Raw genomic sequence first — 25,430 nt, 5'->3', positions numbered from 1 at the left:
GGTCTGTTCAATTATCTGTATTTCCCTATAAGATCATTGACCATCATGACGTATATTTTTGAGGATCCAACATAAATATTTGGATGTAACCTAAAAGAATTACTTATAGAATGCAATTCAGGAAAAATGAAAAGCATGTATCTCAATCAACGAAGTTTACGACACACATTATGGTATCAATTGATAATCTTACAGCTGGAGTTATCGATTCATAAAATAAACTCATATTCTTTTCACCAAAAAATGCCTCCTTAGTCCTTACTGATCAAACACAGAACAAATTTTCTTCTGTATGAGCTCCACACTCAGACGGGGCGATAATCTGGGAAGTATTTCCTGCAATGTGAGTATGGAACGACAAAAGGATTAGGGAGGAGCTGCACGAAACAAAGTACTTTCATGAAGCATGCTTCGTAGTTGGTATATAGCAAGGGAAAGCTTGAACCCAAAGGGGGTAGAGGCGAGCAAATCGAATAAGAGAATAATGCAATGATACCTCGGTCCCGTCGGGGAGCACCTTGGCCAGCACTGGGATCTCGTACTGGTACAGCCGCTCCCACTCCGGATTCGTCGTGATGTCCCTCTCCTAATTGGCACCCGAAATCCAAGTCAAGCAAACATCTATCTCGGAACGAACTAGTTAATAACTTAATACAGTACATAGTAGCAGACTAGTAGTAGAAGGAGCTAGCAAATGCATGGGCGAGCAAATTGGCTTGCCTGGAGCTCGAGGGACGCGAGGGAGTATGGCGTGCCAGCGAGCAGGGAGGCGGCGTGGAGCTTCTCCTTGAGCCCGTCACAGAGGCAGCAACCCGGCTTGGTGTACAGTACCAGCCTCCTCTTCGACTTCGAGGCCTCGCCGGCCGCAGCTGCGGCGCAGAGGGCGCGGAGATTAGGCCGGCGGCCACACGGCGCGAGGCGGGAAGCGGCGCGCGGGAGCGCGGACAGCGCCGCCGCCATCGGCTCGGCTCGGTTGCTTTACTTGCTTTGCTCGGCGGCGGGTTATTGCCGACGAGGCAGAAGCGTTGGCCGCGCGGTAAGTGGTGACGGCATGACGCGCGGCGGCGCGGGTCAGGTTGGGGGTATGGGTGGTTGCTCGTCCGCGGGCCGGGCGCATAATCCGAACGCCCCGTCAGCAGATATGGGCTGCATATGGGCTAAGTGCGGACTAGTGGGTTTGCGGGCCACATTAGGCCCAGTCTCGATTCGTCGTTCAACTTCAAACTCCTCGTCGCCTCCCTCTCTCGGCGACGGCCGCCAAGTCGCCTCCCGCAAGGCCGCAATCCCACCGACCTCGGTGCCGACGAGGACGGGGAGTAAGATGCCCTCCCTCTCCAGGAAAAGCCTCGAGATTGATCCGGATCCTCTGATCTCAGGCCCTCTAGTCTGCCCATTGGCCAGCGGCACTCGTCCACCCTCACTACCCAGCACGCACGCATCCACACAGCCCCCGATGGTGTAGGAGATCTTCTGCGCATCCGGTGGCTTCGTGGCTAGAGGTTTCCCCACCGATGAAATCAGTGTATGGTTTTAATGAAGGGAGAGGAGAGATCGTGTTCCGAGTAAAATGCTGCGAGAAAGGATCAGTTACGCCAATCAATGATTATTTTTTCAGTGAAGATTATTTTTGCAGGATATTTCAATTGCAGTCATATAATGCACATCCTAATGTCTAATTTCTGACCCAAGAGATTCTCTCATTTGCGTAGATTTGTGTCATGTCTACACTTGAAGTGAAAACTGCACTACAATACTGGAAAGCCACAACTGACATGATGTGCCTGATAATCGCAATTGTTCTTTATGCTAGCTAATTCAGAAATTTCCTAAAGGGAATCATTATCGCAGTGACTTAACTCCTCCAGCTGTTGTGCTGTAGATAACTGTTGGACTGTCCATGCTCCGGTGTTCTGCATTGGAATAAGCCGCCACCCAATGTCTCTGAAAGTGGAAAGGTTGCTATCATGCTATGGCTAAATTTAATCTTGATTTAGATGCATGCTTCCTACTCCGTAATATGGATGAGCATTCCCACCCTTGAATAGTTCTCCAATGTCTGGTCCCTTTTTAGTTCAGTACTACTATTCAATGGCCCAATGGATGTTCCTGATCTGCTATTATATTTGTATAGGGGAAAGGTTCATGGGCTCTGGGCTTGCTTGTGATGAGATGGTGCTACTACTCTGTTTGATGTCAACTTGTTGATGTGATTAAAAGAATACTAGTTTAAGGTAAACTTTTAGCAGCTGTTTATTGTCATTAGCAAGATTTATCAGAACAGATCGTATTTTGTTGGTTACATAAATCAGTCTGTACTTAGGGATGCAAGCGGGTGGGCTTTGCCGCAGGCCCACTGGCAAAACCCGCACCGCAATTCAGCCCGCATAGATGAAGCGGTGCTACGCGGCTTGCCAACGGGGCCCAGCGGCGCCGCGGAGCCTGCAAGAAGAAAGGGTGAGGTCCCGGTTCGAGGGATAGAGGCGGCGGCGCCCCGGCCGAGCGCGTCCACCCTGCCTGCGCCCCCCCCCCCCCCCCCCCCCCGGGAAGAGCTGCGGATCACTAATGGTATCAATGTCTGTAAAATCAACAGGAGTGAGAATCCTATTGTCACCAACGAATAGTTCCCCTTCCCCATCTGTGTTGCTTCCAAGTAAGTGACTATATAACTGTTAGATCGTTTATGCATTCAATTACTACTTTTGCATAGTAGATGCTGTCCTAGTAGCCAAGTGTTTGCTGCTAGGTAAAGGCACAATATTTCATTGTCGATGTGCTGCTCACATTTTAAATCTGATAGTTCAAGAAGGTTTGCTTGCCATGAGCAATGCTGTCACAAGGATTAGGGAGAGTGTAAAGTATGTGAAGAGCTCACAAGGACGTAAACAAAGGTTTGAGAAGATGATTAAAGAAGTAGGGATAGCTTGTGATAAACGACCTCCACTTGATGTTGCAACCCGGTGGAATTCCACATATCAAATGCTCAAAGTGTGCTCTGGAGTATGAGAAGGCATTTGAATCTCTGACCCGTGAGGACAGTCAGTATGTACATCAGCCTTAAGGAATGGAAGATGGCCAAGAAGCTTTGTGACATCCTGAAGACATTTTAGAAATATTGGGATCTATGTTTCTTGCAAATATGTGTTCCAGTCATCTTGGACCCTAGATTTAAGTTGGATTTTCTTGAGTTTCGTCTAAGCAAATGTTTTGGTGAATCATCACAATACTTCCCTATAGTTGAGAAGATATTCCGAGATCTCTTCGACGAATATAACTGTGGCAGAACCAACCTAAATTATACCGGCTCGAGTACGCGAGTCCACTCCCGAGGGCTCCAACGTGCTTCAAACGGTATAATCCCTTGGCCTGTCGGGTAACGTCCCGATAAACCACCGATCAAATAAGGTTACCTCACACGAGGGTGAGTCCAGAGATACAGTCACCATCATATTTTACATCACAGGAAATTACAATACAAGAGTTTCTTAAAACAGTACGAAGTTTCAAACTTAGGGAAAACATTACAAACTGTTAAGGTTATGATTTTTGGCAGCGGAGAACATACGCGAGGATTTACAATAAGTTGTCAAGACGGATGTCATGCTAAGCCCGGGCACGACATCACTCGGTATCATCAGTGTTGGCTGGGGACGGATCCCATTCCACGGACCAACCATCTGGAAGAGTACAGGACCAAGGCAGGGAAAGAGTAGGGTCTTCAAAAACTTTACCTGAAAAACATATAACTAGCAAAACTGAGTATACTAATACTCAGCAAGGCTTACCCGGGATTGGGTATACTTTAGCCCGTAACTAGACTCATGAAGGCATTTCAATGGTTCTGGGTTTATTTTTAGCTGAAAAGCAACATTTCAATGGTTCTGGGTTTATTTTTAGCTGAAAAGCAACAAAGAGTAGGTCCTTAATTTTGACTTTTAGCTTTCAAGTTCTATGTGATTATTCATTCTAGGTAGGCACCTATAGCTATTCAGGCATGGTAAATACTTTAGCCAAACATCATCTTTGATAATCATGAAATTTCTCTTGTTACTCTATGTGGTAAAGGGATCAAGCAGTCTCAATCCTCGTGAGAAGCGGACGATTCTGAATCGAATTCAACCTTGCAAGGTAAACCTAACTCACACGCTTGGAACACCAAAGGGTCGTTCCGAAGCAACCGTTTGCCTTTCATTCCGACTCGTGGATCAGATCCACCACAAGCGACTGCAGGACCATACGCACTTCCAAAGTGCAGGACATACGTCTGTAGCGCGACTACAAAACCCGTATTCCTGGTTGCCCTTGCAACACGTATTCCCACATGTCGAATCAAGTAACAGGAAGAACCAAAATACGAGTGGTGGGAGGTATGTCCACTCCTCGGGCCGATTGGCTACTAGGCTTGCCGCTCACCCAAAACTCACGGCATGTGGTTAGTACTTTCAAACGCTTAACCCCGATCACCACACACTGCTACCTTATCAATTTCAACAACACAGACGGGGTATCACCTCCACCACGATACCTCACAAAACTCCCGTCCGTCATCCTTATAGTGATAACAGGAATGTAAACATTACAACTCCTATATCGCGCGAGTGACAGGAATTCACTCGACTTCTACCGGTCCTATTAGCATAGCAGCTAGTCGGACTCAAGTTCTAGTGTTCAGTACATCGGTTCCTGGAATTATGCAACTAGGGTTCCAAGCAATTCCTAAGAACTTAATGCATAGAATTACATAAATAAATATAGATTGCAGTGTAATTAAAATAGTGGGTTATGTCCGGGGCTTGCCTTTACTGGTGGGGCTGAAGTCAGAAATGTCAATATCTTCCGAACTTTGGTTCGGGGCTTCAGTTAATCCCTTGGTGACGTTCACTTAGTCTTTAGAAACATCCTCTGCAGACTTCTGAGAGATCTCGTAGGTACCGTTTGCAGAAGTAGTCGTATCTACATGCAATGCAACATTACATTCAAGGTGTGCACATAAAACTATCTTACTTCACAATAAAGTTGCAATCCAACACTCATTTAACATACTACTCACATAACAACCAGAAAGATCTGAACTAAACTTAGACAGAGCTTTAGGAGGACAACTAATTAGAATTGGCTACTTGTTGAAGATTACAACAGAGCCGATTGGAACAACAGGGGTTTAGCCGATAGAATTGGCAAAGGAGAGAACCATCTACACAGTACTAAGAGATCTGCTGATTTCTGTTTGAAAGAGAAATCAGTAGGAGCAATCTCGGTATATGAGTAGAAAAGATTAGCCGATTTGATTCACCTGAGGTTAAATCGGCTGATATGGAGAGGAACGTTGAAGGTATAATACTTCAAGGACAGAAAAAGGGAGGATTTTGCCGATTGGATTATCAGCATGTTTCTGGTCTATCTAATTGGTTGGTGTATCGGCTTGCCTTATTCGACGAGGGTGCATCAGGTTTAGCCGATTGATGTGTTTAGGTCGTGTCTAACAGAGGTGTGTCTACTGTGCTATCTTGTTGATCCAGGGTTGTGTACTTTGGCCTATGTAGCCGATTTGATAGGTGCATCGAATTCCTAATTAATCGATGAAAGCATCGATTACGTTAGCAGAGGGTGATTCCTAAAGCAGCTGCGTCTTAATTGAGATGTACTTAAGTGTTATCCTAGGTAACTAGGTGTGGTTGTGTCGGCTCGATTACGTCAGCACAACAATTAAGTGACGTACAGCCGATTGGAGTGTGGTTGAGGGTATGTGACCGATAGATATATAGCCGATCTTTGTCGATAAATCGGCTGGTAGAAGTGTGTGGATAAGGATGGGAAAACTAAGGATTAATCGGCAATAACCGATATGGAAAAAACTAGAATCGGCTTGGATCAGTCGATAGCAAGAATCTTAAGATCGTGTGTGCATCTCCGATACATCGACTATGTGCAGCCGATGTAGGACAGAACAAAAGAATTGTATCGGCAGTAGCTGATATGAGAAAGATAACAATCATATCAGCTAACCAGCCGATGGTAGAAGCATATCAAAAGAAATGCATCGGCTGACAACTGTTACACAGAAACATCATAAACTCAAAGGAAACAGATGCTTAGCGGCTGAGCTGATAGCCGACGCTGAAGCATAACTGCAAAGATGTATTAACTAAGCAGCAGATATACACGGACTAATAAGGATTCCTATACGAAAGTGGCTTAAGGAAACTGCAATCAAAACAAGGACAAAGTCTTGATGGCAGGGACATGAGCACTCGTGGAAAAGGATTAACTAAATATCACACATCTCTACTTAAGACATACATCCTATGATTTACCCTTTTAGCCACAACACATGCATATCATACAAGGTACAATAAAGCACTCATTCCCTAATACTTAACCTAGACCACACTTCAAAGACTTCAACTCAAGATCACAACATAAACTTGTGAACTTTGACCTAAAGAATCAAATAAAACTGATTTTGTATTTTTATGAACTTCTTACTAAAATCTATGAAATGTAGTTGTTCACTGGTTTGAAATAAGGAAGGCTCTGGAAATTTTACATAGAATACCCTATAACTTTCTAAATCAAAGCAATTAAGTCCCTGGTCAGGAAAAACAGAGAACAGGAAGATAACGACGATGTTCCCGCAAAGGAGTCGCCGGCATTAGGAAGATTCAGTGAATTAGGGCAAACCTTGGGGTAGCCTTGGTTGGGGAGGAGAATAGGTGGAAAGTGAATTCCCGTGGCGAGTAGAATCAACGATAAAAAGAGCTCGACTGTGGCGAAGTTCCGTGGGTGACGAAGAAGCTTGCCAGGGAATTGTAGTGGGTGGAGGATAACCGAAGAGGTATTCCTCACAGTGATACGTGATGATGGCGGTTGGCTTTGCCATGGCGATGATGTTTCAGCGAAGGGATCCGAAGAGGCTCGATAAGAGGGTCCAGGAGTTTCTTCGAGGTGGTGTGGTCTTGCTCAGCGATCAACGAGGGAAAGGTACTGCTGGATGTCGTGGACTCATGGAAGAAGCCGATAGGGCCGGATTGGTTCGCTATGCCGACTCCTTCGCGAACCTCAGGGTTTTTCTGCACACGGCTAAGCCTTCTCTGCTCACGCACGTGTGCCGCTGAAGCATGGCCGGCACACCCGCGTAGCTTCCTACAGGAACGCCGCGCCTGGTCGCATCTCCGGTGCGCCGCTTCTGCTCTGCTCTCACACCACTGGCCCTCAACTTGCTCGCGCGTGGTCTGTTGCTTTGCATACGCACGCACCTGCGGAAACGAATCGAGTCGGCCACTGGCAAAACACTTCCGCTCGCACTCACGAACGCGCCGGTTCAATTCCGCTCGGACCTCCGGGTCCTGCAACTTCGCCGTCCTCTCCACCTACTGTGACACCATCAGGGCCGGCCTACCACCGCCACTGGTCTTGCGCTGCGCGTCAAATCTACGCTGCGTTGCTCCTGCCTCGACCTCCGTATGGATGAAGGGGGCTCGTCGTGCCTGGCTGCACCGCATCTCCTCCGAGCTCGTCATGCCCGACCGCCGCCTTCACTTCGCCGCTTCTCCTTCCGGCTCGCTTCGCCATAACCGCTCCTCCGCCTCTGCTGCTCCACTACTCTCTTGCGCGTGTCTCTGCTGCACGCACGTCCACTCCCTGCTACTTCTCTTCCTCCTCATCTGCTAGACCCGCGTTCACCTCGGCCTTGTCGCGCCGCACCTGCGCACCGTTGCCCTGCACACCATCGCAATATCCGCCCGACGGCGTCCTGCACCCTTGACGCCTCGTCCAGCAGCAGGACCTTCGCATTCTTCAGCACCGCACGCGCCAGCATATCGTCAAACACCTTGGCTGCGTCCTCGATACGGCTAAACTTGCACCACCCAGAGATCACCGTGGCGTAATCAGGGTCGACGCCACCGCGTTCCCGCATCTCGCGCATGACCTCAAGAGCCGCCTGGACTTGGCCGTGCGCCTGCCCCATCAGCCGCTCGCCCGCTCACGCGCGTCTGTCCGCGCTGCTGTTGCTCCACCCGTGTGCCTAGGCCGCTTCGCTCATGCACCGCCCGCGAGCCGCTCCTGCGCCGCCGCCGCGCACGTCTGCTGCCTCACCCGCGCCAGCGCCGCCCGCGCGCTCCGCCGTGCGTCGCCCACGCACGCCTGCTGCCGCTCGCGCGCCCCGCTCTGGCGCTTGCGCTGCTCGTCCACAGCCGCGCGAGCCGCGCCCACGCGCCAACGCTCCGCTTCCGAGCCGAGCCGCCCGCCGCGCGCGCCCTGCATCCGCGCGCCCCTCCAACACTGCGCTCCACGCCTGCGCATGCTGCCGCCCGAGCCGAACTGCAGCCGCGTCGCGCACGCCCTGCGCCAGCGCGCTCGCCCGCGCCGGCGCCTGCTCGCGCCGCGCGCCGCCGCTTGGGGCAGGAGCGCCCCTGGGCGCCGCCCTGAGTGAACAGAGGGAGGGAGGGAGGAAGCAAATGAGCGCCCCCAGTGGAAAGGAAAAGAAAGCGCCCGGGAGAAGATAAACAGAGAGAGAAAGGAAAAACAGAGAAGAAGGAGGAATGGAATTCCCCAAGGATTTATGCGCAATTTCAGAAAACTGCAAGGGCCTTTCTGTAAAGCATAATTTCCCATCAATCTAAATTCCTAATGAAGAAATGCCCAAAATGAAAGTTGGAGAGTTTTTCAAACTCTACAACATTGCTTTAGGGCCCAAGTTCATGTAACATCCCAATTTTCATCACTTTGAAGAAGATGCAAGGCAACTCTCTAAGACTTTCTCCATTAAGCAAAAGCGAGATATTTTTAAGGCAACTCTCTAGATCCTTAGCCACTAAGCCATAGTGAGATATTTTCAAGACAACTCTCTAGATCCTTAGCCACTAAGCAATAGTGAGATATTTTCAAGGCAACTCTCTAGATCCTTAGCCCCTAAGCAAGAACAAAATATTCTCAAGGATCCTTCTCCACTAAGTAAGGGGGGAGATATTTTCCATGGAAGACTCTAGAAATAGTAATAAATAAAATTTTGAAAATGTTAAGATATTTTGGAATTCTCTAGAAGGAGGACACTTGTCCTAATACCATGGCTTCCCTTGACCTATAAATAGAGCCTCCTCCTTGCCATGACATCCACCCATGAGCAAGGTAGATAGGTTATGGTAGGGCTAGGAGGGTTAGTGCTGGACTAGCCACTTAAAGGCGCGTGTTCCTTCGGGACTTTGCCGCTCCAATAAGGTAAGTGTTTTTATAAGCGTTAGCCTCCTAGTTAAACTTAAGTACTTAGTATATAAGTTGTGATTCAAAAGAACCCGGTACACTAAGTAACCAGAAGCCTCTCAAGTCACCGCACCACGCCCTAATTCTCAGATAATCATAACAGCGCCTACTTCCTTCGCAATAACTTCATCATCCCCTGGAAACCACAAAGTACTCACACCATTGACCTTGGAATAAACCGTCATGCACAGTGCCGGCCGAGATATTTTTCCGCCGCGCACGCTCGCTCTCTCCCGCGCACGCGCGACACGCCGGCCCCACAACGGGACCGCGCACTGCCGCCGGCACCGCGCCGTGCCGCCCACCTCCGTGTCCCCACCTCGCCCACGCCACCGCAGCGTCCTCGCCGGCTTTGCCGCCTCGACGCTCGCGCCTTCAGCACCGTCACTGTTTGAGTTGACGGCGAGCTGCTGCAGCCCACGCTGTCGCCCGTCCCCGTGCGACGCCGCTGCTACTCCCCTCGCCTATAAAAGGAGCGAGGCCGTGACGAACTCCATCACCAGCCCAAGCACACCGAGCCGCTTCACTCCGCTAGCTGAACCACTCCTCACGAGCCCAGCTCACTCACGAGACGAAGCCCCAACAGTTGACCCTATTCCTCGAGCTGTTGCACGCCAAGGTGAGATGGCAGGCAGCCCCGACCATTAACTCCGCAATACTAATAAAGGCCCAAAACATCCACCAGGCCGTGAGCACCTAACCCAAATCATTCTATTTAAGTACCAACCAAAACTATAAACCCAATATCTCCTTCATATCAACTCCTATTGTCATTTCCATTTGAGCTTATTTTATAGCTTGCTTGTCGGTTGTGCCGTTTCCGCCCGTACATCACGGAGTGACCGAGGAGGAGCCTGCCAAGGAGCCAGAAGACCCATACCGCGAGCAGGAAGCCGCCGCCAACGACGCATACGTAAGCGAAGGCAAGTTTCATCGACCCCTACGTGAGCGGTTGCATCCATGTGAGGACGTCTAGTTGTAGCCCTGGTTTAGGAATTTGGCTGAGGCTAGGGCAGCTGGGTATGCTGGAAGCCGGCGCTACCGTGGTGGTAGACTGGCAGGTGAGTGCTACCGTGGAGGTAGGCTCGAGTTGATGTGTTGAGGGATGACTGCTGCCCTGGCGAACCATAAGGACCGAGTTGTTTTGACATCTCACCTAGCTTACCTTAGTACGACCACAGGTTCCGTTATGGGGCGAACTTAGCCTAATCCCGCTGTTTAGCCTGACGGTCGCGGGGATGTTTCATGGGTATAGACCATTGTGGTCAGGGCCCGAGGGTTTGTGCGGCCGGGCTGGGGCGTGACCACGGCTGGGTGTCGGCTATGTCGATTGTCCGTGCGGGCAGTTGAGCTTGTGGGTACAGTGTACGACCTCTGCAGAGTGTAGAATCCATTCGAATGGTCCGTGTCCACGGAATGGACAAGCTACGGTGTGGTCCTAACAACTAGTGAGCTACCTACTGTGGGTTGTGTCGGGAAGAAGGGCGTACCATGAGTTGCATTACATATGCATTGTGGTTAATGTGAGTCATGCATGGCATTCCCCTCCCGTAGGGTGAGGTGGAACTTGCTGAGTACTCTTGTACTCAACTCTTGTTGATTTTTCTCCAGAGGATCCCGACTTTGTTCCAGAAGACTGTGAGTAGATCGTGTCCGCACCCAAGCTGGTCGAGTGGAGTCGTGATGGATGAAGAGCTAGTCCTCCACGCCGTCATGATAGTCACTATCCTATGTTTGAGTTGTGTAGCTCTGTGTTGTCGCATTACTCCTCGTGTACTTGTAGAATAAAGCTCTGTATGACTCTGGACTCCACTTGATGTAACATGTATTATGCCGGAGACTTTGTTCGGTAATTAATACATGGTTTAGCCTTGATCTTCGGGTCGGGGCGCTTCAGTTCAAAAACTCAAAACTTGCATCTTTACACGCGAAATTTTGAACAAAAGTTGGATTTGAATTACTTTTGTCCTAAAGAGTGAAATTTTATAACATTTAGGACCTAAATGCAAGCATTTATGACACGTCATGATGACGGGATAGACACGTCATAATGATTGGATCGACATGTCATGATGACTTGCACCTTTTACACTTTAGTCCTAAGTAATTTTGAAAGTTACTTTTGTAAACCAAATACTTGCATAAAAGGACTTGTACTTTTATAAAATTACATAAATACCCCTATTTTCACAACTTTACCCAAATTTTTATACAATTCAACACATGCATTTTAATGCAACTTTTGGATAAATATATATTTTTTTACAAGATATAAAGTAAGAAAAATATATTTGCAAAACCACCCTTCACTTATTTTGAAGTTACCTTCTATCCAATTACATTTTACAAAAACAACCCTAGGTTTTTCTGTAATTACAAAAATACCCTTTTTATTTGCACTTTAATTTTTCAAAAGCTTCACATAAACACACACAAGCTTTACACTAACAAGCACATACTTCACACTAACAAATTATGTGCCTAGTTTACAAGTACTTGATTGTCATAATAACTCACAATCAAGTGACGATACTCATGATTATGCAAAGTCAAATAGTAGTGTTGAAACCTATGTTGGTAGAACCAACCCTTGGGCAGATTGGAGCTTACACCACAACTTGAATCAAAGAAGAAGGGTGAGCGAACTCGATAAGTATTTGGAAGAAGAAACAATCCCTACGGATGCTCCTTTTGACATTCTGCAATATTGGAAGACATCTTCCGCTACATGTCCAATACTTGCACGTATGGCACGAGACATATTAGCCGTTCCAGCATCAATGGTGGCATCCGAATCAGCTTTTTCTAGTGGAGAGAAAATTATCAATGACTACAGAAGCAGGTTGACTAGCGAGACAGTGGAAGCATTGATCTGTCTCCAAAATTGGATCAGGGGGAAGGGGAATGGTATGTCACCCATGATGAAATAGCTAATCCATTTCAATTATTTCAATTATTTGCCTAATCCATTTCAATTATTTCAGACAATATCACCCATGATGAAATAGCTGGACACTCAATTGGAGATGATCAGATGATGAAACTTAATCCAGGTAAATCTTCAGCCCAAGCTTTTACTAAGTAGCTGAAGAGACTCAAAATTGGGCAGGCTGGCTGCCTGATTGGACTGAAGCCAGCATATGGTTCAGACTTCAGATTTTGTGAAATCCTGAATGATCACTAACAGGCAGCATACCTAGTACGATTCAGAAGTAAAACGAACTTGTGTCGATAAAGTTTTAGTGATACAAATGTCAACTTTTATCCTGACTAAGTGCAGCCATAAAGTTTTTATTAGAGATTACAGATCTACCATCTGAATGACTTTTTTTTTGAGATTGCAGCTAGATGATTGATGTCATAAAGGAGAGTTCATGAAGCTTATCATCTCTTTGGTGGCCAGTTGCTTATGATTTGATACTACACGTAGGAGCATATAGTCTATTTAACAATGTAAAAATATGTTTCGCAAGATTACTAGTAGTTCAAACGGCACTCTTTGTAATGTGTTTACTTTAATATTATTTATTGTTATTGTGATAGACAAATACAAATTATGACCGGTAATTACTTTGCCACGATTCCTTTCAAAAATGAGTTTTATTTTTTCTAATTTTTGAAGAATTTTGCTAAACCTGTGTAATACACTAGTACAATTATCCTGCATGCCAGTTCAGCCACTTCCTGCATAGCGGGGAGCATTCCTGCATGACCGCGTGCCGTTTCTTCCAGCGGGCGCGGCCAGTTCCCCCTAACTATCCAGCGGGGAGCATGCGGACTGCCGCGAAGTTCCGCAAAAATAATACGGCGATATGCGGGCTGCCGCGTTGCTCCGCAAACAATCGTGGCTCGTGCGGACGCGGGGCGGGCAGCTGCAACCCGCCCCGCTTGCAACCGTATCAGTGATCCTTTTTCTAATTCATTCAGTACGAACTAATAGGCATTACCATTTCTTGGTTCTCTTCTAATGGGGTTATCACTACTTTTGTGTAGGTCAGGTTGACAGGACACACTAATTATAATTTAAAGATTGATGCCCTAAAACAGCAGACGACGTTCCTGCTCCCTGTAGTTGGTAATTTGGTATGTTTTGTTACGATACTAGTATAGTTTTGTATTTCCGTATAATCTTTTCTTAACCAACAGTAAGTATCATCTTCACTTACTCTGTCATAACCACTTTATGGTGCTTTTGCCAGTAATTTTATGTTGTATTCAGTTAAAGGTGTGAATGCAATCTTACTTTCACTATCATTTGAAGATTGCTGAATATATGCCTGCAGCAATCCATATGCTGTTAAGCACTATCAACATTCCACGGGGGGATTGCTGCAGGGTAGGTCTACTGCTCCAGAAAAATATGCAGGTACCCTTTCACCAGAATATCTGGGTAATACTGCACACATCCGGTGGTTTTCTAAACAGTTGAAATGTACTAGTTTTTACGGTATGATCTTATTTCATATACATTCATCCATGAACTGATAACATAAAACTTAGAAATATGCGGTAGTTTGATCTGAGCCGTTGGGTTGTAGTTCTGTGGCCCATATCAAGGTGGAGATGGAGACTAGTCATCACTAGCATTCAGTGATTGTAAAAGGCAGATCACTGAGGTGATAGTTGCAAGCACTATTAGCTCAAGTAGGTAGTAGTTGGAATCTCTTTATGTAAAAAGTTTTTGCAGGATAGCTGTCGCTAATTCCTAAAACTTTGCAGCACATTCCTTCTTTATTCCCAAATCTCCTTGCAACATAGCCTGGTTTAAATCTGAAACTTTTGAAATGGTCTTGAATACTGTTGTCGGTTGATGTGGATCTTAGGTTTAAAAGTACAAAAGAACCGAAATTCTAATGTCCCAGATTCTGGATCTCGATGGGTGTTGTAACTTGTAAAGGATGATCAAGTGAGTCTTGATTCCGGCAAAACGTCTGCTCCTCTTTGGCAAAAGCTATCCCTAACCATTGGTCAGACAGCACACTCACACAAGTAGAAGAAACCTGTGCAGCACAGTTATTCGATGGTCGTCCTTTTCTGGAGCAAGAAGTGTTGCAATGTTTTCTGAATAAGTGAACAGAAGATTTTTTTAATCACCCTAACATCAAGTACTAACCCGTATACAGCAGGAAACAGTAACTGCGCAAAGTTGGGCAGGAGATCTGAAACCTAAAACTAAGCTACAAAAACGCAACCTCATGCACCAGGAATCCCAGCTGTTAGGCAAGCAAGTAGGTAACTGATACCCCTGCAAGTTCTCCAGCAGGCAGAATTCTCATACCTTTAGCTACTACTAGTCAGGTTAACACCCTCCCCTCACATGCACAATAGAAAACCCATCGCCCAAAAGGCAAGACGCGAATCATCTTGCACGCTCGCACGTACCCGGAAGCTTCCCAACCCATCCGCTGTCCCCTGCTCCTAATGCAGTCCAGCTCCTTGCCGGCGAGGCCTGAAAGATACGCCTGCAAGGGTTAACCACTCCCGCTGTCCATTTCCGTCCACTTTGACGATCCATCCGACGAGCCCCGAAAAGAGAGCGAGGGGGAAAAAAACACGAGCTGATGGATGGATGGATGGCTCTCGTAAAGCGATCGCATCATATCGGAGGATCTTTTCTTCTTCTTCTGCGGGCTAGGCTGTTAAACCGCGTCGCTCGTGGGCCTCTGACGGCAGCTGATCCGTTGGCTTGCGCGCGCTTATTTATGAGCAATCTGCTGACCTCTCCGAGACCTGTTCTTGCTCCTCTTCGTCGCGGGACACCTGTCTGAGGCGGACGTCTGCTGCTGCATGTTGCGAGATAAGGGAAAGATCTGAAAGCAATGTCGCCCGATTCAATGTGGCGCTAGCGAACGAGTATAGTATCCGATCAGGATGTGATGTTAATTCCGTTTGAAAAATGGGGCCAGGGTTTTTGGTCGCTAGCTTGCCTTCCTGGATTTTGACCCTCCTGAATTTCAGGTTCTCCATCGCAGTTACAGAAGACCGTCTTTTGTCTACCTCTCTCTTGTCAGTGTATGTCATCTTTCTTATATGTGTACCGTGGCAAACAGGCAGTCGAACATTACCGGCACTAAACTACGGAATAGTCGTGGTCAGGCTGGATATCATGAGGTCATCATGCATAGGCAGCCTTGTTCACTGCATCTTTTCCTTTGATGGTTGAAAGTTGCAGCACTCAATCTGATGTGTCGTCGAGGGATGCTCGTCGGCAGGCCGTGCCTTTCACACAATGTGCTCCCAGAGAAACACTGATTCATGACGGCCATCTCTTTGTTTTGTTTGTTTTCCTCGATGCGATGACAGGTGTCTTAGAAAGTGAGTGCAGGTTGGTACGTGTACTACAATATTACCATGTGTGCGTGCTCTCACAGTAGGGATTCCTTTCAGAATTCAGAAGGCAGCACTTTCAGAGTTCTAGTAGCAATGGTAAAGCACCCACCTGATCATAATGTTTAGCTTTCTGACCACATTTTAGTTGTAAACCTTAATCAAGCATCGCATCATGTGAAAAAGGCTAACTAAACATCGCATCATGTGACCACCGTTCACTGACTTGACTGAGAGACTACACGTACGCTCATACAAACTACAATCGTCTGGACGCCATTTTATTTTTACCTATCTTTTTCTTTCCTCCATCATACAGGATTAAGCCAAGAAAGAAAAAGAGCCAGAGCCCTATGCATCCTACTTTGACCAACTAGTGCCTGGTCGGTAATTAGATACTCGTACACTCCGGCATCCTGAGCAATTAGAGGCAGTGTAAAACTCCTGCAGCCATGCCCTACCTGCCCCCCTGGGCCAACAGAACCCCAGCCAGCCCAATGAATGCATTGCACCAAGAACATCTTCCCGATTAAACAAGTACACAACCGAGGCCGCAGGGTATCTTCCCGGAGGAGGGATATCTTTTCTCACCGTTTGCATCGCATAAACAAGCTCATCCTGAACAGGTCATGGGGAATCCGTAGTATTGTTTTACTACTAGTAGCAGTGGCGGTAGCTTCCTTGGACCAATCGCATGACATGGGCACACGGAGACCACCAGCTAGCCGAGCATGAGATTTTCTGCGTGCTCTGTGCGGCTGCTGCTAGCTTCCTACTAGCTAGCTAGTAGGTTCAGTTCAGTTCAGATGTTCAATGGCGACGATGGCATGCAGCAGCATGGCAGTCGGATCGTGCAGGGCCGAGCCGCCGAGGGCAGGGCATGATGGCATGGCGTGGCCGTGGTCCGTGGAGTGTGTATGTACGGAGGAGAGGAAAGTGAGGACATGGAGATGGAGGGGACGCCCCAAGTCAAGATCGGGCACGCGGTGGGGCTCGGATCCGGAGGGCAGCAGATGGTGCCCTGGAACCATGCGGCGGCGGCGTCATGCCGGGGACCCGGAGTTGGACTAGCCGGCCAATCAACCACGCTTTTCGATCTGGACTAAAACGACCATTTCTCTGCATGCTTACCGGTGTACGGCTTCCTGTAGCGATGGCTCATGGCTGAATGCCGGCCTGGCTGGCACCGGCCGTGTGGAACGACGCAGACTGATCTGGAGCATTTGCGGTGCAAGCTGATCTGATGGGTATCGATCGTTCAGTAGTTGCATAGCTGATGTTCAGTGCGCGACTGCGAGCTCCTCATTCATTGTTCCCTGCGTTGCATCAGTACGTGAAACAGGTCACGAAAGCTACGCGTCTGTGTTCATCAACAACAGTCGTCGGACAATCTTGACGGTTGGTGTGTTTGAATTCTGAGGTGAGAAAGCATGGCGTTTGTGAATGTGGGAACCCTACTTGTTGCTCGCTGACAGTGCCGACGTATACATGCGCTCAAATAAACCATGCATTGCGTCGATGGAGGACGAGGATAGGTTTGCGTTCATACAGGCTGAACTCTTCAAGCAACTGCCTGAAGTCCTGATCCAAGGCTGCTTACGCTGGCACGATGCGCTCACCGTCACTTGTGGCACATTTTTGTCATTCCTCCCGTGGATTAAATCGGCACAGCAACGCGCCTTCGAACTAGCTAGTTGTAGCTCAAGCTGCAGTACAGTGAGCATGTGCTCGAGTCTCACGCCGTACAGATCGATCGCACGGCAGCCAGTGCCAGCCGGATCATGTACTGACCGATGCGATGCCCCCACAGAACCCAGCAGATCGATCATCGAGGACGACGAGAGTCCTACGCAGAGCTACGTCAGCGCGACCAAAGCACGGAAGGAAAAGGAAGCATCGCTATCCGGGCACCCCCGGAGCGGAGAGAAATCCCCCACCACACCACCCATCATTTCATTCCCTTGCCCAGTCGCGGCCGCCCATGGACACAGGGACAGGGCACGGTAGCTGATCGATCTCGAGGCCATATCCCTCTCATCACCTGTCCGCATCAGCTCGACGCGGTTTGCGGTCGGAGGCCAGTGCGGCTCCAGCTAGCAGCTGCCCCGCGACTGACCAAAGCTATGCCCAAACGCTAGCGGAACCCACCCCCACCTCCGTACGCGCCGGTTGGTTGGTTGGTTGTTGTGCCGAGCGTGCCCAGGCCGTGCCAGGGCTCCCCGTCTGCTGACGCCGCGCGCGCCCGACCCCCCTGACGGCCTGACCCCTCCTCTGCCTCGGCGCGGCGCCTCCAGCTCTCCGCCATATCCAACGATCGGGTCGCCGTCGCGGCGTCGCCCCCACACCGTGCGCCAGCTCCCTCGGACGAAGCTGCGCGCGAAGGCGCGCCCTGCCCCCCGCCGCGCATGTTACCGGCCGGTGGCACGGTGTCGCGCGCGGCGCCCTGGCACGCGGCGCTCCACCTGGCAAACAGGTTCGAGGCGCGCGCGTGGTTTCTCACTACTGTGCACGCGCGCAGCTCGGCATGTCCGCGCCCGTGCGGGCTGCCAGAATTCCGCCGCCGCCGGGGACGCTGATCCAAGCGCGTGCCAGGCTGCCAGTGCTCTGCGCCCTGGGCGACGCCGCGCTCGCGTGCCGTACGGCCGGGGAGACGCCGGACGCTCGAGACCGACGGAATCTGCCGCGCCTGCCGATGGTCTCCGCTGAACATTGGCCAGGCCGGGGGCGCATGTGCCCGCCGGGTTATCTTCTCTGCGCGGAGCGGAGGTAGAGGGGGATGGGCGGCGCACAGTGCGTTCCTGTGCGTGGTCAACCGGCCGGCTGTTCGCGGCGGAAAGTAATTTCGGCACATGGTTAAGTGATGGGACTTTTGCTCAGCTGGGTGATGGCCTGATGGGTGTGTTAGCAGCTTAAAATCTAAAGTGATTAGACTTTTTCCTCAGGTTGTCTCGCGTATCGCTAGCTGGCCGGCCCTGCTGGACATGTAAACGGGCGTCGACGGTGTGGCGTGGCTAGCCAGTGGAGCGTGCTTGATGATCTGATCTGAACAAGTTTTGAGTACATGGTTAGCGTGACGAGCGGTGACGTATTGAGTGTTGACTGGTGACTGAACCTATGTTTATAGCAGTATAATCTGTCGGGGCAGCCGTGTATACAAATCAACCTTCAAAGACGACATGGTAAACACAGACAGAAGGCTAGCAAGAAGCCCAACAAGCAATCTATGGAGTACGCACTACACGAACGTTGGTCTACTGCTACTAGCACCGCTACGCCAACCACCAAAACCGGCAGAACAACCAGGCGAGTCCGGTTTGCACATCTGTGCAGCACAGAATGATGATCGATCGATGGATCGGAGCACGGCACGCCAGCACTAATCATACTTATCATGTAGTATCATCCATGTCCATTGCATGCTGCTGCTCGTGGCTTATCCACACTTGAGTACACTGGAAGCATACGACCTGTCCTCGCCGAGCCGCTCGCTGACATGCTGCGTACTCCCTCCGTGCATATCATATCCTAGCGTTTTCCTCTGAATTATAGCGGAACGGGAGCAGTACGATCGAATACCGACGCCAAGTGCAGGCAATACCAGCGTGATGTGATCAAAATCGGTATAAAATTGGGCCGCGCCACACGCACAGCTAAACGAGGCGAGACAAATAATCTGGTGCGGCCGCGCCCTATAAATAAGCCACCGGACGCTGCGCTCCGCACCAGCCGATAGCCACACACACACCTACCCCAGCTAGCCACTGCCACGCTCGTCGCATTGCGTTTCCTCGACCGAGCTGAGCTCTTGCACTCCTCCTAAACCGTCGGCATCACGCATCGAACTCTGCTAGCAGCCAGAGCATTGATCGTCGTAGGGACAGGCGGCGTCAGGGCCCGCGACATGGTGAAGGGCGGCGCGCATCAGCTGCAGGACGCGGCGGCCGACGGCAATGCGGCGGCGGCTGCGAGGCAGCAGGGCGCGGGCTGCGGCGGCGGGAAGCGCCAGTACAAGGGCGTGCGCATGCGGAGCTGGGGCTCGTGGGTGTCGGAGATCCGGGCGCCCAACCAGAAGACGCGGATATGGCTCGGCTCCTACTCCACCGCCGAGGCCGCCGCTCGCGCCTACGACGCCGCGCTGCTCTGCCTCAAGGGCTCCGCCGCCGACCTCAACTTCCCCGTGCACCTCCCCTTCCACATCCCCGCCGCAGCCATGTCGCCCAAGTCCATCCAGCGCGTCGCCGCCGCCGCGGCCGCCAACGCCGGGTGCAGCCCGCTGCAGGCCGGCGCGCCCTACTACCCCGCCGCCGCGGCCATCAACGCCGCCACCCCGCCGTGCAGCTACGGCGACGCCTCGTCGGGCGCGAGCTCCCCGGAGACCGGGAACGCCGGCCAGTACTACCGGACGGCGCACGACGACGTGGACGTGACGGGGGACGCGGACCTCGCCGCGCTCGCGGACATCGAGGCCTTCTTCCAGTCGCCCAAGTGCATGGAGTACGCCATGATGGACCCATGCAGCTCCTTCTTCGCTCCAGCGCCCATGGCGACGGACGCGGCCGGTGAATGGGAGGAGGAAGGTGAGATCAACCTCTGGAGCTTCTCCTCCGTCAACTGATCGATCGGCTGCTAGCTCCTCCACCAGACATCAGCTCGGTGGTCAAACCTCAAGTGATCATCATCATTCATCAACTCAATACTGACTGATTAATCACTACCGCAACAGACGTGATCAAGAATTGGTCACGGTATAATAAACATTATTATATATATACGATTAAGGATTATTTGATTCATATAAACTACTAGAAGTTAATTATTGTACTGCATACTAGTGCTAGGCTAATTGTGCAATGTGGGGGAGCTCTCATGGAGCTACATGTTTTAAGGCAGCTTTCCATGGAGTCAACCTCCTCTCATCAGTTGCATGCCATGCTATGGTGTAGAATCTGTGTGTTCTGCAAGTGCAAGTAATGAAATATGATGATGTACTCCTACTTGTGTCCAAAGCATTGTCCCTTTTACTATTTCAGCCATTGGATGATACCATATACTAATGTACTATTATAGTATCTTGTAGATGCTGGATTTCTGGGATCCTTGTGACTGAAAATTTTGTGTGGGCCATGTATGACTTCTTATGGGCCCTAGTGGCTTGCCCTATGCCCTTTTTTTGTGATTATACTAATACACAGGAACAAAACTTCTCATTATGTTAAACCTGAACCTCAGGTGTGAGATTTTCATGCTTTAAGCTACTGCGGTAAGGGAAGGAAAGGAAAGGAACAGGATCTGTTACTAACTAGAACTCTGATTTGGAAAAGGAAGAAATCACGATCAGGCGTCTCCTGGACAGTGAAAATTCAGGCCGGCGTTGCTTCTACTGTTCTACTGCTTCTGTCACTAGATTTAAATGATGAGGAAATGTACAAATGGAGTAATTGTCGGTGCGAGTTCAACAACACATACTCATGTCAAAGCAGTAAGATCCAAGCAAGGAGGGACGGATTCCAGTAAAAAAAGAGAAAACCCAAAAGGAACAGAAAATTCACTTTGTACAGCCACCATCTAGATTTGAATGACGAGGAACCTGACTTTCAAAGAGAGTGAACACGAGCTGCTCGACCTCGGCTCCTCGTCATATGCCCGATTCGAGAGCCACTCGATTGAATTCCGAGCCGAGCTCAAGCCTCATTCTAGGCTGGCGAGCCGAGCTCGAACTGCTCGGCAAGCTCGCTGGCGTTGCAGAAGCACGTATGACGTCATATATTATTCCTGGTCCAATTCGACCCCCTGACTCCAAGGCCCAAGAGGCTTTTTTCCCGAATCGGAGCCTGACTCGAATCTTCGGCTTTCCTTAAACTTCGACGTCCACGCTGCCTGCAGCCGGCCCACGAGATTCGCCGTCCAATCGATCTCGCGCTCGAGGCTCGGCTCGCGCTCGAGCTCGGCTCGTCGACAGCCCTGTCCCTCGCATCCGCATCCGAGAAACCGAGACGCCCTAAGCGCTAGCAGCCGGTCTTCCCTCTACTCGCCCGCCGCCGCCGCCGCCATCGCCGTCGCCGTCGCCAGCCATGGGGTACAGGAAGGACCAACTCCTCGCGCGCCTCCAGGTCGGTACCCGCTTCCGTACTCGGCATCGTCCTTCTATTGCTCCCACTCCCAGCCTTCTCGGACTGTTTCCTCGCGTGGCGCCATGGCCACGGAGATCTACCAAATCGGCACTCTGGCCACACCAGTGCCCTGTCTCTATCGTCATCCATATACTTCCTTCGAGCTTGAATTTGTTGGGAATTAGCTTGGCCGTAAACCCAGCGCTAAAAGGCGCGAATTTCTCCCTGAATATGCATAAATCGAAGTGCGAATAGTGCATTTATATCAGATGACTGTCTCTAGATGTTGCAACCTGAAAACAGTATGCTTCCTAGCATCACCGTGGAACTTGCCAGTTAGATTTCAATTTGGTGCTATTTGTCTTCTTCAGGAGCTCAAGATTGACTTCACGTGCTACGATCACCCTGTCGTGTTGACGGTGGAGGAACAGGTCAGTGAACCAAGGAGTCTGTACTTTTGTTCTGCGATGGTTTCTGATAAATCATTGTCAGTGCTAATTGACCTTTTATTTGGTTTTGCCAGGCCAAACATGTTGGCCATTTAGGAGGTGCTTTGAGTAAAAATTTACTCTTGAAGGTATGTTTGTTGCAACTGATGGCATGTAGTTCTCACTGATTCACATGATTTGATGCATTGATGTTCCTGAATTCTGAGTTTCAGGACAAGAAGCATCGGTTATATGTTGTTTCTGCCCTTGCTGAAACCAAAGTTGACATGAAAAGTAAGTAACTTTGCCAATGATTACATCTTATTGTTGCTTATTTGGGCATTGTGTTAATTAATTTTGTTTTCCTTAAAATTCTAGTTCTTTCCCAACGTCTTGGTTTGGGAAAAGGCGGTCTACGAATGGCTCCTGAGGAAAATCTTCTGCAAGTACTTCAGGTCAGCCACTTATATGCTGTTTTAGAACTTTCAATTAATCATAGGAGCAATGATGCCAAAATAACACGGTGCATCTTTGAGTTTCATAATTCATGAGCATCATGGGGGCGTAATAGTGTCCTTAAGTTTACCAGTTTCACTGAAAGAAACATGCAAATAAATTTGCTGCTACTATTTGTTGAGTCAGGACCTCCTCTGTTGTTCTGTAGAGAGCTTCATCGTTACCAATTGTGTACTCTCAATGTGCCTTATTTGCTGGAAGCTTTGCTTGATAAGTTCAACAACAGAATTTTCTGTTTGTATTGAAGGTTTCTCCAGATGATAAAGTTTCTGATTAGTGATTACTGTTTATTTGGTTCAACACACGAAGAAACTTTCTTTCTCTTCATGTTTAGTGAGGGGATTACTTGTCTTAGGTGCATGTGGGCTTTGTTAAGATTCTAATTGAATGGCTCAGTTATTTACTGTTTTCCTTAAATGACTTGCTAATCTATTTTGTCTTCGTATTATGTCCAGGTGCCCTTAGGGTGTGTTACTCCCTTTGCATTAATAAATGAGTCTGCAAGGTATGGAGTCTTTCTCTGACTGTATGATTGGCTGTCTCTTATCTTTATCAATTATGATACCCTGATTGATGGGAAGTTGTTACCTACCATAATTTTGTCCCAACTGTGATATGATAGTAGTGGGAGTCTGGCCCATGATTTGTGAATCATATTTCTGATAGCATTATAGAATCTGTTACTGTTGAAAGATAGACCGCTTGAGTGTTTTCAATCTCCTTCTTTCTTTCCAAGATGTTTTTTTTTTCATGCCTAAATTACTTCTGCTTCATAGCGCTCTACTATTCTGTACTCGGAAGTAGGGTCTTGCTATTTTTCTATGGCCTTTTCAAGTAATCTATTTAACTGATTCATACAATTGTGTTTTCGTGGGCAGTGCTGTTTCACTATTACTTGATAAAGGTTTCAAGTCTAAACAGACCTGCTACTTCCATCCACTGACAAATGATGTGACGATTGGTATGCTTCAGATAACAACACTTCTTTTACTTATGGCATTCCATTTCTTTAACTACTGATAATTTATAGCTGCTATTCTCGAATGAAAACTGTATGTTGGTCACCCATGATGCTTCCGTGAAATTATGCAAATGATGTACCCTGACCTGGATAATGGTATATACATATCCTTAAGTTTGATCTTTGATTTCTAATGTGCTTCCTCTCAGCTCTTAGCTCAAGCAATCTGGACAAGTTTATCATCTCCATTGGAAAGCAACCAGCATATGTGAACTTCGAGGTAATACTTGGATCGCCTATGCTTTCATTTTTATTTTTTTGAAATAAATATGCTTTCACTTTGAATTGGAGAGATATGTTGATATCAATGCTGTGATGCAGGATGCACCAGCTGTTGGTAAGGATAGTCCTCCTGATCTAGCACATCTGGTGCCATCTGGTGTCCCAAATTCCTCAGAACAACCAGTTGAGAACACGACACCTACTAATGTTCCTCATCAAAATAATGTGCCCAAAGCGACAGGTCAGCTATTGACGCATGCCATACTTCTTTCGAATTTCATCCCTTGCAGCTATTTCCTTAGTATGTACTGTTATATCATATATGACAGGAAAAGAGAAGTGCTTGGTAGCACTAAGCCACTAACCATCATAGTGCAAGGAGGTTGCAACATTTTGTTGCTTATTGTTCATTGCGTGCTTATATATACATGCATTTTATTTGTAGCTTTTACTGAGCTTAGGATTTCTTAAATTTCAATAGTCAAGCATGATAATTTGTCCATGATCAGAAGTGAAGGCTAAGCCCAAAGTTCAGAGCAAGGGCCCAGAAACGTTGCAGAGCAAAGTAGATAAACCTACTAATGCTTCCAGTGTTGACAACTTTGTAAATGATGTGTTTGACATCATCTCCCCATTGTTCTTGTCTGAGGTAAGCCAGAGAGCTTATCTACAATACCCTTCAATATAGTGTCTGCACATTGTGTTGATAGCATTGTTGTGCAGGCATTGAAGAAATTGGATATTAAAAAAGAAGAGCTTTCTTCTATCATAGATGGCATTAGGGGACGGGCTGCCCCAGATTTGGAGAGTATAGCGGTTGGTTTCTCTACTGCTCTTTTTAGAATACCTCATTTTTTTTCATGCATGATTAAACACATTAAAATTCTGCTTTATTCTAAAGTGTATTAAATTATGTATGATTATGTATGCTGTGAAGAGGGACCTCTTCGTTTGAAATTTCCCAGCTGAACTTAAGCTGAAATAATTCCTCACTCATGCAATGCAACTTAACTTCATTTCTATGCTATAAGGCTCTATGTCAGGTATCTCAATACCTACATTTGTGAGGGATCATTGGCCCATGTCAAGTGGGAAAATGTAAATTTAAGCTTCATTATGCATTTCAACACATAATCGTGAACAAGTTTGGTCCAATACAATAATATAAAGCTGATGTTTAGTGATATATGTGCGGTTTCATTTTAGTATATCCACTAATAATAACAGAGGAGCCCATTTTTCTAACATGCAGGACCTTTGCCTTTAACGTTGCTAAGCATAGCTAACCTGGATGTTTTCCTTGCAGAGGAGTCTGAAGAGTGCATCATACACCTCAGGGTTTCACGCTGGCTTTGAAACCATGCTAAATCGTGGTTTAAGCGGCCGACCCTCTCGGAACTAAATAGGATAGTTTGATACAAGAGACAGGAATCTGATTTTTACATTTGTGTATGCTATTGACTATTGAGTGAAATCGACCTATCTATGACTTCCACATTCCCATGTTTTTTTATTTGGTCAATTTCTTTCTGAGAGTTGATTGATCAA

The 25,430-nt window shown here is 48.2% G+C and overlaps 3 protein-coding genes across 4 annotated transcripts; 2 read left to right on the top strand and 1 right to left on the bottom strand.

Moving 5' to 3' along the window:
* Positions 1-116: 116 nt before the first annotated feature.
* Positions 117-1,067, bottom strand: LOC112878422. The gene is made up of 3 exons (XM_025942823.1): positions 721-1,067; positions 497-586; positions 117-336 (listed from the first exon to the last, which is right to left on the bottom strand). Exons 1-3 carry the CDS (start codon positions 958-960, stop codon positions 259-261), a joined length of 408 nt encoding a protein of 135 aa, XP_025798608.1. The 5' UTR covers positions 961-1,067; the 3' UTR covers positions 117-258.
* Positions 1,068-19,323: 18,256 nt separating this feature from the next.
* LOC112872700 (ethylene-responsive transcription factor ERF013-like) lies at positions 19,324-20,975 on the top strand. The gene is made up of 2 exons (XM_025935775.1): positions 19,324-20,162; positions 20,815-20,975. Exons 1-2 carry the CDS (start codon positions 19,487-19,489, stop codon positions 20,847-20,849), a joined length of 711 nt encoding a protein of 236 aa, XP_025791560.1. The 5' UTR covers positions 19,324-19,486; the 3' UTR covers positions 20,850-20,975.
* A 555-nt stretch (positions 20,976-21,530) lies between these two features.
* On the top strand, positions 21,531-25,395 carry LOC112878919 (prolyl-tRNA synthetase associated domain-containing protein 1). 2 transcript variants are annotated; one of them, XM_025943191.1, is made up of 12 exons: positions 21,531-21,695; positions 22,067-22,126; positions 22,219-22,272; positions 22,357-22,417; positions 22,502-22,578; positions 23,095-23,144; positions 23,518-23,600; positions 23,810-23,880; positions 23,982-24,123; positions 24,395-24,531; positions 24,606-24,698; positions 25,189-25,395. In XM_025943191.1, exons 1-12 carry the CDS (start codon positions 21,657-21,659, stop codon positions 25,282-25,284), a joined length of 963 nt encoding a protein of 320 aa, XP_025798976.1. In that variant the 5' UTR covers positions 21,531-21,656; the 3' UTR covers positions 25,285-25,395. The 2 variants fall into 2 exon arrangements, with proteins under 2 accessions (XP_025798976.1, XP_025798974.1); XM_025943189.1 differs by having other exon boundaries at positions 24,392-24,531.
* Positions 25,396-25,430: the final 35 nt, after the last annotated feature.

This window comes from Panicum hallii, chromosome 1 (assembly GCF_002211085.1).
Source record: "Panicum hallii strain FIL2 chromosome 1, PHallii_v3.1, whole genome shotgun sequence".
Taxonomy (NCBI): Eukaryota; Viridiplantae; Streptophyta; class Magnoliopsida; order Poales; family Poaceae; genus Panicum; species Panicum hallii.
This window is presented reverse-complemented; position numbering and strand designations above follow the sequence as displayed.